General features: G+C 56.0%; 1 protein-coding gene across 3 annotated transcripts in view; it reads right to left on the reverse strand.

The window, feature by feature from the left end:
- Positions 1–14730, reverse strand: part of HSD11B2 (hydroxysteroid 11-beta dehydrogenase 2) — an 18708-nt gene continuing 3978 nt past the window's right edge. Inside the window, exons 2-7 of one of the 3 annotated variants that reach the window (XM_036347014.1) lie at positions 11088–11171; positions 6077–6170; positions 1646–1858; positions 1351–1536; positions 1112–1249; positions 1–948 (exon numbers count right to left, since the gene is read on the reverse strand). In XM_036347014.1, coding sequence (XP_036202907.1) covers positions 527–948; positions 1112–1249; positions 1351–1536; positions 1646–1858; positions 6077–6170; positions 11088–11126 — 1092 coding nt within the window. In that variant the 5' untranslated portion in view covers positions 11127–11171 and the 3' untranslated portion in view covers positions 1–526. Of the gene's footprint in view, positions 949–1111; positions 1250–1350; positions 1537–1645; positions 1859–5101; positions 5494–6076; positions 6309–11087; positions 11172–14730 lie in introns of those variants that run through there. The other 2 variants (XM_036347013.1, XM_036347012.1) reach the window with 2 other exon arrangements.

The following is a 14730-nucleotide window of genomic DNA, read 5'->3' on the forward strand; positions in this document are numbered from 1 at the left end:
TCCCCCATTCTAGGAGAAATAGACATTTATTTAAAAATGGCAATCAGGCAAGTAGAATGTGCAGCCTCCCTGGGGCTTGGGGTGGGTGGTCAGGGCCCTAATTCTTGAGCCAGTCAAGAAACAATTGGGATTTACCCTTTGAATCGCAGCACTGAGGCCTCGTGTGCTGAGAAATAACCTGAGGGGGCCCCCAACCTACCCTGTCACTTAGTTTGCAGAGGCACCGACTATGGGAACCTGTCAAAGGCCACAGCTACGTCTTGCACTGAACTCCCCATCCGGCTGGGCTCTCCAAGCTGCCGGGCGAACCGCGTGCCCCTGTTTGGGCTCATGAAGCAGTAGAGAGGCCCAGAGGTTCACTGGGAAGCGTTAGCCTCACCAGGCCTGACCTGGGGCATCGGCAGGGGGTGGGCTAGGGTCCTTGAGGCCAGGCTCTAGGACAGACTCGGCCACAACGCCCAGGAGAGGCCCCAGGGCTCATGGGACATCCTCTGCTGGGATAGCCGAGACCAGAGATGCACACTGCTCATTGGGCCACTGTGGGGGAAGGGCCTGGGCTTGGGTCTGGGTCTGGGTCTTGGGCAGCATCCTGGGTGGGCGTAGAGCCAGGCTTGCCAGGCCGCAGTGCACTTGGCAGACAGGGGCTGATGAAGAAGGCCTGCAGGAAGCGGCGCCGCAGGCCCTCGGGCAGGTAGTAGTGGATGAAGTACATGAGTCCCACACCGCGGCCAGGGTAGTAGCGGCTGGGCGGATGAGCTGCCAGCAGTGCATCGATGATGGCATCTACAACCGGGCTGAGGTCGGGCAGTGCCAGGCTCAGCGAGTGCAGGAACTGCCCGTGTACATGCTCAATGTAGTCCTCTCCGTAAGCCTGCAGCAGCTCTTGGGGCAGGCTAGTCAGCAGCAGCTGTTTGCGTCGCTCCCAGTTGCTCACATTTTTCACTGACTCTGGAGAAAAAGTAATAAAATCAGCTAGGGGTCAGCTAGGGAAGCCAACTCACCAGTGACCCACTTCCTGCCAAAGCCACGCCCATTCCAACCAGTCCCTGCCCCCACAGTCACCCCTCTTCCAGCCCCAGACTGTGACCTGCCCCCTAACCCTGACTCTCACCTGTCTTGAAGCAGCCAGGTTGGATGACGCTGACCTTGACCCCCCAGGGCAGAAGTTCACAGTTGAACGTGTCCATGAGCAGCACCACAGCCGCTTTGGAAGTCCCATAGGCCCCCAAGCATGGATATGGCATGTCTCCTGGGGATGGATTGGTGGTGGGGAGCTCAGCCTGGGCTGGTGACCCACATCCCTCCCCACGGAGGGGCTCCTTTTTCGCTGCAGTGTGAGAATGCACTCACCTGCCGGGCTGCCCAGGGTCACAATACGACCCCTGGAACGGCGCAAAAGTGGCAAGAGGCCCTTGGTGAGCTGCAATGTGCCAAAGAAGTTCACCTCCATGCAGCTGCGGAATGTAGCCAATGGAGCCAGCTCCGCATCGGCCACTACATCATTGAAGCCTGCGTTGTTGACCAGGCCCCACAAGCCTGAGGGCATGGAGCAGGGAGGGAAATGATGGGTCAGCCCAGCAGCAAACCTACAATCCCTGCCCCTTCACATCCACCCTGCCACACTTTCCAGGAGCCGCCCACTGACCTGTGCTGGTGGTATGGGCCTTGGTGAACTCCAGTGCACGGCTGATGTCGCCTGGCTTGGTCAGGTCCATCTGCAGCAGCTTTAGGTGAGGGGAACAGCAGGCACGCAGCTCTAGGGCGCCGGGGCTATTCAAGTCCAACACAGTGGCCAGCACCCTGAAGCCCATGGCATCTAGCTTCTTGGCCGCCTCCTTGCCAAAACCAGAGTCACAGCCTGGCCAGGGCAGGGTAGCCAGTGAACTCCCACTGTGGCCTAGTCCAGCTTGAGACAACCCCAGGATCACCAGGGACCAGATGGGATCCAGGCCTGACACCCAACCTACCAGCAGTCAGCAGCCCTCCCTCCTCTCTTAGGCCCATCTCTGGCAGGCTTTGCCCCCTGGCTGAGCACTTGAGCATCAACCTTTTCACAGCTGTCATCTCCCTGACTCCCCATAGCAACCCCATCGATCATGGCTTATGAGCCCCACTTTACAGATGAGGAAACTGAGACCTAGTATTGCTAAGCTGCTTCCCAAAGTCACTCAGCACAGTAAGGTGGGGACTCTATCCCAGGTCAGCCTGAGACCCAGTCGCAGTCCTCGTGTCCTTCTGCCTGCTTGATACCAAGTTTCTGCTCAAATGGTCAGTGTTGCTGCACAGCCTCCCTTTCTTTCTGGCTGCCCTTGCCCAGGCGTTTTCTTCCTACCTGAACACTGAAGCAGCCGCCTCTTTAGTCCTGTCCCATCTTAATTCCTAAGCAGCCATAAAGATCTTTCCAAAAATGACAATATAACTCTGCTGAGAAAACCTTCCCAAGGCTCCCACAGGGAGTGGGATGAAGCCCAAGCCCTCTGCTCCCATCCTCCAGGCTCTGCCCAACCTGCCTTCCCAACCTCAACACCCCCTCCTGTTGTTCCAGGCAAGCCAGAGGCCCATCCCCAACTCACCCGACCCCCACCCTTGGAATTTCAATCAGTGGCAACAGTGAAGCATTCTCTGAGCTCCAGACCACTTGCCCCCAGGACAGGGACAATGATGGATGGAGAGGAGAACAGACCTGCATTTTAATCCCTTCCCAAGCCCACCAAGTGTGACCTGAGGTCAGTTACCACTCTTGGAGACATAACTTCCTGTCTTTGGTATGTAGAGAGAAACCACCAGGCAGAGACAGCGTGGGGGTCCGATAAGCCCCTGCTTCCTTGATTGTTCCCATTCCGATCCAGGGTCCTCACTGGCCTTCCCCCTGAGCAGAAGCTGCAAAGCTGCTCTGCTTTCCTGTTGCAGGACAGCTCTGCACCCCCTCCCTGCCACGAGGCAGACAACACAGCTGGGCAGGGGGCCTTGAGCTGGGCTTTGTGTGGCTGGGGGCCTGCCAGCCAGTCCAGGCTGGGGCGGGCGGGGGGGGGGGGGGGTCCTGGGCAAGTCTAGCTGGGCAGGGGAATAAGCATGTGTGTGTCCATTTGCCTAAGCAACACCCTCACCCCAACCCCACCCCAGAGCAGACAGTTCCTTCACAAGAAAACTGGGCCTCCCAGCACAGTTAATGACACCTTGCACCTCATCTTACTCACCTGCACACACATACCTGTACATACCTCCAACCTACCTGCAGTGAACTGTGAGCAACACACTGGCTCACTCCCATGAGACCCCTGCCACCTATCTGTGCACAGATATGCACGCAAGGTACCCAGCCACTCAGCCCAAACCCTGACCCCAGGGCTGAGCTACTCAGTAGCTTTGGCCAGTGGTTCACAGGGGCATTCTCAGAGAGGGGTAGGTGGCAGCTCTGGCAGGTGGGGCAGGACCTGGTCCCCTACTGATCCCACAGGTGATAAAGGGCCTCCAGAGTTTGGGGCACTGGGAGACTTGGAGCCTCTGATCTGATGTTTAGGTCGGTTGGGATGGACAGACCTCTTCCCCTCCCCCATTGTGGGGCTTTGCAACTAGAGAGGGGGGAGCCCAAGTCACAGAAGGCATCCCTCCTCACACCTGCCACTCAGACTCAAGGCTACTGGTAGAAGCAAGCAAAGCCTGAGGTGAGATCTCAGGAAAGACCTAGTACTTGCCAACGGTCTGGGTCCTGTTGAGAAAGCTCAAAAATTAGAAGGCAAGAGGGGAGCTGGCCCGTCTCTGGGGGCAGATCACAATCTAGTCCCTACTTCATCCAGGAGGGTCTGTCATCTTTCTTCCTCAAACCCTGAAAGTAGGATCCCCTGAGTCTTTACACTGAACCCTGAACTCAGGTCTCCCCCGTCCAGCCCAAGCCCTGCTCTATCTCCACTCTCTTTGCTTGAAGCCAGAAGTCCTCGTGCCACCCTCACCCCGTCTCGGCACAGTCTGGATTCTTGCTCAGCATTCAAGGCCCCACCACATCCCAGCAGCCAAACTGATTCTGGATTGTCCCCTATCCAGACCATGCTCATTCCTGCCTTAAGCCTTTGTTCCACACCCTTTGTCTCACACAAAACACCTCCATACTCCACCTATCTCCACCCATCCTCTGAGGCCCAGCTCAAGGATGGCCTCCTCTGAGAAGTTCTGGGAGCTCCATCTGATCATGCAGGGCCCCCTACTGGACTGAGATCTCAGAGAAGCCAGTCTGGTGGCTGAACCCCCGACCCAAGTCCAATGTAAAGGCAGAGAGCCCTGAGCATCTGTCCAAAGCCATGGGAGTGGGGGAGAGAGTAGGCTGCCCTCCCCCCATACAACAGAGCCAGTGCCCCCTGGCCTTTCTCCCCCTCCTCACTTCCGGCCGGGCCTCAGCCCCCCTTTCCCTTCCCTCGATCTGGTGACAGATTTATTCCCTGTTCCAGACAAAGGGAGCTCAGCCAGGCAGCCGAGGCACCTGAGCCCAACTCTCTAAGGCCTCGTTCCTGGGCACAAAGGACCAGGAGGAATGGGGGTTGGGGTGCAGACTAGACCCTCTCTCAGGAGTCTGAGGGTGGTCAGCTGGACCTGAGAGGCGCCTGAATGCCCAGCTGTTTCTCACGATGACCTCAGGCTTTTCTGGGTTCCAAGGGCACCGGCCAATTGAGTGGTGAGGGTCCCAACTGCCCATCTAAGAGCCTTTCTCTGGCCTCAGGAAAGAGGTGAGGCACCCCACGTGGGGATGTTAGGCAGAGTTCAAGGGATGACCATCCACTGAAGCCCCTCAGAGATTGCTCTCCTGGGGAGGGGCCAAGCACAAACCCCAAACTCCAGGAGACTCTTTCTCAGCCATCAGTTCCCCAGCGCACCTGCCCACTCCCTGCCTCATTTTCGCTCCAACACTCCCGCAGCTGCAGGTAGTTAACCAAGACTTGAGGCGGTGCTTTGCTTCCTACTTGGTTCGCTCCCTGCACCCAGGGGAAGGGGGCACTCCTACTCCTGCGCTGGGTGCCCTCCTTGCCTTGGCGTGCCCTCGGGAGTCCTCTGGGAGTCCGGTCCCGCCCTACAGCCTGCAATCCCCACGCTCCGCGCCCCGCGCACTCACCGGTGATGAGCACCGCGCGAGTGGCCACGGGCAGGCGTGGCGGGCGCGCCAGGCAGGACAATGCGATCCAGCCGGCAGCGGCCAGCACGGCGAGTGCAGCCAGCGGGGGCAGCAGGCGCTGGCACAGCCAGTCGAGCGCGGCCAACAGCGCCAGCGCCGCCAACAGCGGGCGGCCCAGACGCAGGTCGGCGCGCAGTAGCTGCAGCAGCGCTCGGGCAGCTACGAGCAGCCAGGCACCGCCCGACGGCCAAGGCCAACGCTCCATGGCTGCTGGCTGGGCCGGGGCGGTGGCTGAGCTGGGGGTCGGGGTAGGAACTCGGGGCCGGGGCTAGGGCGCGGGGTGCAGCAGAAAACGGACCGGGGACCGGAGGAGTACTCGCTTTCTTGGTTCGCCCTCGGGCCGAGCATATAAAGAGCCCTGGGGGCGGGGAGAAGGCGGGGCGGGGGCGGGGGGCGGGGCATCTCCCTCGCTCCTGGCACCCCGCGCCGGGCAGGTGCCCCCGCCTCCGCCCCGCCCCCGCAGCCAGAACTGCTTTCGAAGAAGCCGGAACAAAGTCCCAAAGTTGCTGCTGGAGGAGACCCCCCGACGCGGGCCGTGTCCGGGAGCGGGCCGGTCCGCTAGCCCCAGGGGTTCGCACCCGCTCCCGCCTGCGCCCCACACACGCTCCCCGGCCTCGGAGCCGCCGCTCCCAGGCGAACACCGCCAGCTCGCACTTGCTTGGGACACCTGAGGACACGCACAACCTCCCTTCCAAGCGCCCAGCACTGACAGCTCGCCGCCGCCGCCGCCGGGACCGGATCACCACGGGGAACCGGTCCGCTCTGCCCGGCCGCCGCCGCAGCTGCCTCCGCCGGCGGCACACGCGCCGCACTCCCGCAGGGCCATCGCACACGCCCTGACGCGCACTCACACCGAAGCTGTTTGGGGCCACAAAACCGGCTTGGGATGGAGACTGGGGGAAGCAGGATAATCACCCGGTTCTTGGAAGTCCTTGCTCTGCCTTCCCCCTCCCAGCCCTGGGGATGCACCATCTCCTCCTCCTGCCACAAGTTCACATGTGAGGGGTTGCTGCGGAGACAGAGCAGGGGGAGAAGAACTGGAGTCATAGGGAGCGACTAGGCCTCCCATTACCTCCAGCCCACCCTCCTACCCCAGGGACTCCAAGAGCCAGGCCAATGGGGACACTTGGGGAGTCAGTGAGGGCAGCCTCTAGGACAGGGTGTTGCCTGCCCTGTTCCCATGATTCCCCAGGGGATAAAATAAGTGATGTGAGTGTGGGTGCATTTCCCTTCCTGTGTGTATGAAGGTTTGTGTTTGTGTGTGGCCTGGCGGCCCCCCACCCTGCCCACCCCCGTGTCTGGCACCTTGTGTTTGGCATTCATGCCAGGACTCTGCCAGGCATTAGGAGTTGGTGCCAGTACCTGGCTGCCAGGCCCTGTGCTGAAGGCAGTAGGCGCAGCCCATGGCAGAGGGGCTCTCTCTGGGCTTGCCCAGTGTCTCATTCACGCCCACACTAAGTCCTGGATGGTCGTGGACCCCTCTGAGCTCTGTCGCCCATTCTATATTTTAGGTGCCCAGGATGTGCCAAGATATGCCTCCTCAAAAGCCTTTTCTGCTACCCAGGCGTGACCCCTGGTGGGCCAGGGGGATCTCAGTGAGGGGCTGGGAGCCAGACCCAGCTAAGGGGACAGGCTTTGGGTGAGGATCCATTTCCTGCCCAGAGCAGTGCAGTGCCCCCGCTATTTCTCCTATAAGTACAGATGACAAATCAGCCCTGGCCCTGTGAGGCAGGACTTGCTTGGAGAGGGTGTGGTGCCTGACCTTGGGTGCCTGTATTTATATACACTCTAGTTCATGGGCTCCATGGCTTGTCTGTGCACATATGGACCATCTCTCCCTGTGCCGACGCTGTGTCTGTGAGGACATTTGTATATATTGATGTTTCCAGTAACTCTTCCTTGGTCTGGGTCATCCTTTGGGAACTCAGGGAAACATCCCCCCACCCCAAAAACCTGCTGACTCCTGTTACCCTGAATCTATGGCCCAGACCCAGAGGTAGGCATAGCACCCTTGGCGTGGCTCCCTGATCTGAGCTGTACACCTGGATTGGTGGGACACCCCACCTCCACACACACACACACACACACACACACACACACACACACACACACACATCCCAGTTCTAGTCACCCTACTGAGCCTGGCTGTAGTCTCTTCAGCTTCAGTCCATAAAGGCTTCCCTTTAGGGTTGGAGAGAGGGAATGGAGGAGAGGGTGAGGTGGATCCCAGGCAACCTTGAAGGTCAAGGCCACATAATAAGTAGTACCAGCATTGCCAAAAGCAGGAGTTGACGGGTAGGGAGGTGGAAGTGGGAAAGCAAGATGAACAGAGACTAAGAAACAGGATCCTAGGAAGTTCCTGGGAAGAAACCATGAAAGATCCTGACTCATTGGGAAGCCTGGAATGGGGCGAAGGACCTGCTGAGAGGGGGTGTGGGGAATTGTCTTTCACTGTAAAGTAGAAATTGGCTAGGACTACGACAGGGAGGGGGTGTTTTTGGCTCAGCTTCTGGGACACTGCCACTTTGGACAGAACTTTTAATCTTGTGTGGCTTGGGTCTTGTGGGACTAGATGATCTGCCGTGTGTGTGTGTGTGTGTGTGTGTGTGTGTGTGTGTGTATCCCTCTGACATACTTCCTCCCACTTCCTAGGCCAGGAGGCCATGCCTCCTTCCCAGGATTTATGCTTCAGCCCCTGTGACCTCCTCGGGGGTAAACTGACCCCTTACCCCTCATCAGGTGGAGATGTTCTAGAAGTAGACTGAAGGTGGTTTGGGCAGTCATGGCTGGGAGTGGCTGGCCCAGCCCTGTCTGAGAACTGGTGCCAAGTTGTGCCTGCCCAGGGGCAGAGAACCAGCCTCTGCCAGACCCAGGAGTCTGGGTTGGCAGGGGCCTCCAAGGAAGAGAAGGGAAGGGGGCAGGAGCCCCAGCAGATAAGGCAGGGCCTGGCAGGGGCAAAGGAATGAAGGGCAACCAGAAGGAGCCCCTGAGCCACTCCACCACTCAGCCCTCAGCCCTCAGCCCTCAGCCCTCAGCCCTCAGCCTCCCTTCGTTCTTAGTCCTGCCCCCGACCCTCACCCTTGGTCAGAAACCTGGTGAGCCCAACGCTTAGCATGCCCAGGGCTCTGGAGGGCCACAGAGTGGGTGGGGGGCCAGGGCTGGCTCCGGTTGGCTCCAGCTGAATCCAGCAGCTCACTGGCACCATCTGCTGGCCGTGGGGGGAGGGCGTGGCTCTGAAGGGGATGAAGTGAAGGCTGCTGGATTTGAGGATGGGGAACCAAAGTGCTGAGGATGGGGTGCCAGGTGGCAGTCTTCAAGAGCTCAGGCTCCGTCTCCTGATTGCACAGCAGGGTTCCTGACGTTAAACACTCCTATCGCCTCTTCCTCCCTCTGTGGCCAGCTTGGAGGAGGCAGCAGAGTCCCGGGAAGGCCCTGCCCTGCACTCTGCTCACCCCTGGCACCCCATCACCCTTCCCTCCTGGCATCATGCAGAGGGCCCCCAATGGCCAGTCTCTCCCCCTGGTTCTGAATCCCATCCTCAAAGACAGCACCCTTCCACTGAGTCCCTTCTGTGTGTTAGGCCTGTGCTGGGTACCGTGGCTTTAAGTGCTAACCACTGGCCCCTTCCCCACAGCAGCACACTCAGGCTCTGGCCTCTCCTACTGGTAACCAACTACAATAAAGAATTTCTTGCCCTAGCCAGCTTGGCTCAGTGGATAAAGCGTCAGCCTGCGGACCGGAAGGGTCCCGGGTTCGATTCCGGCCAAGGGCACATGCCTGGGTTGCGGGCTCGATCCTCAGTGTGGGGCAAGCAGGAGGCAGCCGATCAATGATTCTCTCTCATCATTGATATTTCTATCTCTCTCTCCTCCCTTTCTCTCTGAAATCAATAAAGAAATATATATTTTTTTAAAAAGAATTTCTTTCATCCTGGCCAGTTTGGTTCGGTGGTTAGACAGGTTCCATTCCTGGTCAAGGGCATGTACCTAGGTTGCAGGCTAGATCCCCTGCCCAGGTCAGGGTGCATGTGGGAGGCAACAATCGGTATCTCTCTCCCATCAATGTTTCTCTTCTCTTCTCTTCCTCTTCTCTTCTTTCTCTTCTCTTCTCTTTTCTTCTCTTGTGTTCTCTTCTCTTCTCTTCTTCTCTTCTCTCTCTCTCTCTCTCTCTCTCCCCTCCCCACCCCACCCCCATTCCTTCTGCACTCTCTAAAAATCAATGGAAAAATATCCTCGGGTGAGAATTTAAAAAAAAAGAACCTCTTTCACCTCAATCCTCTACCCCTTTCCTCACGCATTGTTCTCACACACACCAGGGAGAAAGGGGCTGGGGCATGAGGACTGCCACAGGGCAGAGCCTTCAAGGAAGCCACACACTCCGCCCCCATTCTCAGCCACATTTCTCTGAAATCGCCTGCAATCACCATCCCCACTCTCCCCTCCCCCAGTCTAGCTCAGAGTCAGCTTCCCCTCCTGACCTCACCAAAGGTCACCAGTGAATGCCATTTTAGTCCCCAAATACCCTGGACACATCTCTGCTTTCAGTTAACTTGGCTTCCTTGAAGCCTCTGCCCTGTGGCAGTCCTCATGCCCCAGCCCCTTTCTCCCTGGGGCGCCCCCCTACCCCTCTGACTCCCCTTCTGGAGCTTCTCTTTCTTTGGGTGAACCTCTGGCTGTGGGGACCCCTCCCTCAGCATGAGCTCATCTTCCCACTCACATGCTGGTGACTCCCACACTCCTTTCCAGCCAAGGCCTCCTCACTCTTGACTCCAGGCCCAAAGTCCAGCTGCCCCGAGAGGCCTCCCTTGGATACCCATAGGCCCCGCACGCTCAGCATGCCCGAGACGGTCTCATCATCTTCCCTAGTTCTGACAGCCCCCCCCCCCCTCCCCTTTACCCTTCCTCTGCATTCCCTGCACTGGCCTCCAAACCTCTTGCTCTGTCCCAGCCCTTGCTTGGGTGCAAAGCCTCATACTAGCCCTCTGTAGTAGGCAACATTATTACAATTTTACTTTCAACGAATCTGAGGCTTCCTGCAGCTAAGAAAACTGCTCAAGGTCTCAAGCTCAGGTGCACTTGAGTTTGAATCTTGGACCAGTGGCAAGATTCAAATTCAGGTGTCAGTGCAGGGCCATGTTTGCAGGGCCTCCTAGACTTCATGATGAGGGAGAGAACTGGTGATGGTCTTGAGCAAATGAGATCCCTGTTCCAGTTGGCCAGGGAATGGATTTGGAGGCAGGGGAAGAGTGGAGGCTGGGAGTCCTGTTGCTGCATGCCGACCAGGGGACAGAAGCAATGTCTATTTTGGACAAACCGAGCCCGAGGTGCTTGCAGACCTGCAAGGGTTCTGCCCAGAGGTAGCTGGAAGCGTGTGGTTCCTAGCACATCACTCACATGGCCTGGGACTCCTCGTGCCCTGGGCATGAACTGAACCCTCTCCCCATTTTCCAAGGTAGCCCATCCAGGCTGTGCACCTGGAAACCAGGCCCTTCGGTTACCTGGGAGAGGGGAAAGTGAGACGCAGGAGCATCACTTGTGTTTTCAAACAGTGTGTGGTACCCTCCTCTGAATTTTTATTTTGCCTCCAGAATTGGAGGCAGGTGTTTGGGTGTTAGGGCCCTGAAGTTGGGAAGCACGAAGATAAAGTGTCCCAAAGGGTTTTCTGGACCAGCCCCAGGGAAAGGCAAGCCTCAGCTGGGAACATTTGCAGGAAGAGTTCGGCTGACTCACCGGCCTTCTTGGATCTTGCCGTGTGGCTTTGAGCTATTCATAATCCTCTGTTATATTTACTGTGTTTGCTGTATGCCAGTCCTTGTGTCCAGCTCGCTCGTACTTTATTTACTTATGCTATTCTCACATCATCACTATGAAGCAGGTACTAGCACATCACTCACATGGCCTGGGAGCCTGGGAGATAGCTGACTCACCTCCTCGTGCCCTGGGCATGAACTGAACACCCTCCACATTTTCCAAGGCTCCCCATCTGGGCTGTGCACCTGGAAATCCCCTTCCTATAAAGAAGAAAACAAATTCAGAGAGGTTAAATGGCATGCCCTGCGTCACACAGCCCCCCAGACGCTACGCTCCGAACCACAGGCAGCACTACCCCCTGGCCTTCCGCCTCGGAGTTTGGCATTGTGCAGTAGGCAGTACCCAGGCAAAAGCCCATCAACTTTTTAAAATTTGCTTCTGGGTTAGAAACATGTCTCCCAACAGCAGAATTAAGGCAAGTGGTTCAAACTAATTCCAAAACGTGCTTCCTTACAGCTCCTATCACCCCCAATCCAGGCCTTTTCTTGGCAGAACAACTGCAAAAGATACAAAAATTAGTTGCTGTTGGCTGACTGGTTTAATTTATTTGCATATACATAACTCAGCCCCACCCCTGGTGGCTAATACCAGGCGCGGGGAAGCTGTGGCTGTTTTCTGATTGCTGGTGGGGAGGCCTGTGTGTGTTGTTTTTTTAAATAAACTGAAACCAGATGGAAGGGGTTTCTGTTCACAGCCTGGCCTAAAATGTTCTCCCGCAAATTCCTTGAAAAGCCAGCCACCTATGAGCGGTGCCTATTCTCCTTGGAGGTCCCTCGATACTGAGATGTAACAGTGAGCAGGGCTGGGGTTTCTAACGTGAAAACAAAGGGAGAGAAAGAAGCTTCTAGGTCCAGGGGCTCTCGGGAACGGGGGTCATCTCCTGATTTGGGTCCTGGGCTGTGGCTTGAGTCAGAATCACCTGGACCAACCACTTGGTGAAAAAATGTGGATTCCAGACCCCCCACGTATACAACCATTTGCAGCACTAACTGCCAGCAGGAGCCTCCGACTCCCAGAACGGGTTGATTTTTGAGTCAGTGGAAGGGGTTACTCCCACCACCCCCCTTGAAATGGGCCAGTGGTTCAAGGTGGTTATCGAAATATTTTTAACTGCCAGCCAGGTCGAGGGCTTTGTGATGTCCCTCGAACACCTCGTTAAGAGGTTCCTTGTTCAGAGAGATGAAGCAAGTGTGCCCGCGGGTCGGGGCGCCAGGGGCTTCGCCTTTTTCTTTGGAACGTGAATGGGGCATTGTCGTGGTGCAAGTCTGACCCAGTCCCCAGACGGGGGAGAGCCTTTCTCTTCCAGCTCCGACCTTCATCCCCAGCTCAGAGCACTGTGCTTTTGGATTCCGAGCCTTTTCAGATAACTGTGTCAGGTTACATAAGGTTTCGAGCTAGGAACAAAGGAAATTCCACAGGGAGCAGGCCTGAGAAGTTCCCGCATATAATTTGCTTTAAAGTATTCGAGGAAAAATGCAGGTGTCCCAGCCCTGTGCATTTTGGAGATAAAGTAGGAACAGCCAACAGCTTTGATGCACGTACCCTTTCCCCATAGAAATGAGCCAGCGGTGGAAATACCCTCCCGCAGGAGCACGTGCGGGGCCCGGTGGAGGTCGTTTGCAAAAAGGGCAGCTTTGACCTCACCGGCCCAGGATGCCTTTTTCCACCCTTGCTGCATCTCAGGTGACACATGTGGTAAATATAAGCCTTCGGTTGTCCAAGAAACATAAAATAAAAAACTGAATTGCTGGCAGCCAAGCCTTCAAGTCTTTGGTCCCTAGGACTCCGCAGACACATTTTCCATATGCCATGATTCTGTTTTGTTTTGTTTGTTTGCCTCCAAGGGATGGCCCGGTGGCAGCTCTGTTGCATAAGGTGCTGTTTCCAAACACCTTGTTCCCAACTGGAGATACAGAATAGGTTTTATCTAGATCCCAGAGAGTTCTGGAGGGGTGACATGGTGTTCCCAATGGCACTGGTTATAGTCAACAGTGGGAAAGCTGCCAGAGCCTTCCCACCAAGGAAGCTGGGAGAATATTCTAAACACTGAGCGGCAGCTCTTTCTTAAAGCACAGAGCGGTCATAAAAACCACTTAACAAGGAAAAATTAATGGGAGGAAAATGTCTTGAAAGTAGCAAATGAAAAACAACTTTACGAGGGACATGGAAAAAATAGATTTACTACCAAGGGATGGTGATATAGGAAAGTCATTTTACACCAAAAATAATTCAAGGAGTGGTATTTACTTTACAAAGGGCCTCACAAAAGAATTCCTATAAATAGCACACTCCTTTTCTTTGTTCTTTCCTTTCCTCCTTCCTTCCTCTGTTCCAGGCTCTGTGCTAGGGAAGCCATGGTGAGCTAGAAAAAGCATCATTCCTCCTCTGTGGGCTCTCTGGCTGACTGGAGGGACAGCCCCTAATCAGATCACTACACACTCAAGGAGCCATGGACGGAAGGAACTAGAAAGCAGCGTCCCATGGTGCGATGGCAGCAATGCTTTCTCTGTTCTGAGGGCCAGAGAAAGCTTTCCCTGAGAAAGTGATGTTCCAGGTCGGGAGATCGTCACGTGCAAAGGCCCTATAGAGAGGGAGCCTGGTCCTTTGAGGAAAGGGAGGCCATCGAAGCTGCAGGGGTCAGCCAGAGCCACGGAGCAAAGGAGGTTTTGATTCTAATTTTATGGCATATAGAAATACCACTCCCTGGGGGAGCAGGGAAGTGTCACTGAGCATTATAAGCAGGAAGTAAAAGAATCAGCTTGGCTTAAAAAAAAAAAAAAATGACGGCCACAAGCTGTGAGGAGAATGGATTGACAGTGTGGGAGCCCACAATGGAAGCAGAAAGACCAGTCAGAGGCCGCGGTGCTTGCTGGGGCAAGAGCTGCTGGTGGTCATGGGGACGCGCCAAGTGGATGGGCTGAGTCATCCAGGGCCCATTGGAAAGGGTACCGTGACCCAGATGAAGTGGACTCAGCAAGCAAGAGCTGTGGCTGACCACGTCCCACCCAGGTTAATCTGATCATGAACATTTAATTCGATTAGCTGATGAAATGGTTAGCATCATTCCTGGTAGGAAGACAAAAAAGGTTTCGATTATGTGTATCAGTGTCTACTACCAACTGAGTACTCCGTGCGTTTATGGGCCTGACCGCGCTTTCAGCCCTGTGCAGTAGCTATTGTTACCTTCATTTCACACAGGCGCAAACTGAGGTTTAGGGGGGTTAAGGAATTTGCCCAGCTGGTGACTGGCAGAACTGGGATCGAAACAAATACCCACTGACCTGCTCTGGGACAAGTGACAAGTCCCAGAAAGCCTGAGTACGCGTTGGCCCTAAGGACAGGCCACCGGCTCCAGCCCAGGAGTGTCTTCTGGCATTTTTTTGGAGCCACGTAAGCTGGCTTAGGATCTTCTCACACGTGTGTGTGCATAAGCATTCCCAATTACAGTTGAGCTTTTCTCCCTGTGAACCCTGGGCAGACCTGCCTTGTAGATCATGGGCAGGAACAAGTCCTGCTCAAGGGGCTGATTGACTTCTGTTCCAGAAAAATGTGTCACATTTTCAAAGAAATTGTACAAAGCAGGTGGGAGGAGCTGTAACAACACTTCAAGTAATGGGAACCCTGTGGGAAAAGGCCTGGGGTGGGAGTGAATGCTGCAGGTTCCAGGAGTTGCACAAGCCTCACTGGGCACAGGGATGAGGAGATGAATAGGGGTTTGCTGAGCGCGGCTACTGGGAACCATGCTTTGTCTAAAGACAA

This window comes from Myotis myotis, unplaced genomic scaffold (assembly GCF_014108235.1).
Source record: "Myotis myotis isolate mMyoMyo1 unplaced genomic scaffold, mMyoMyo1.p scaffold_m19_p_19, whole genome shotgun sequence".
Lineage (NCBI taxonomy): Eukaryota > Metazoa > Chordata > Mammalia > Chiroptera > Vespertilionidae > Myotis > Myotis myotis.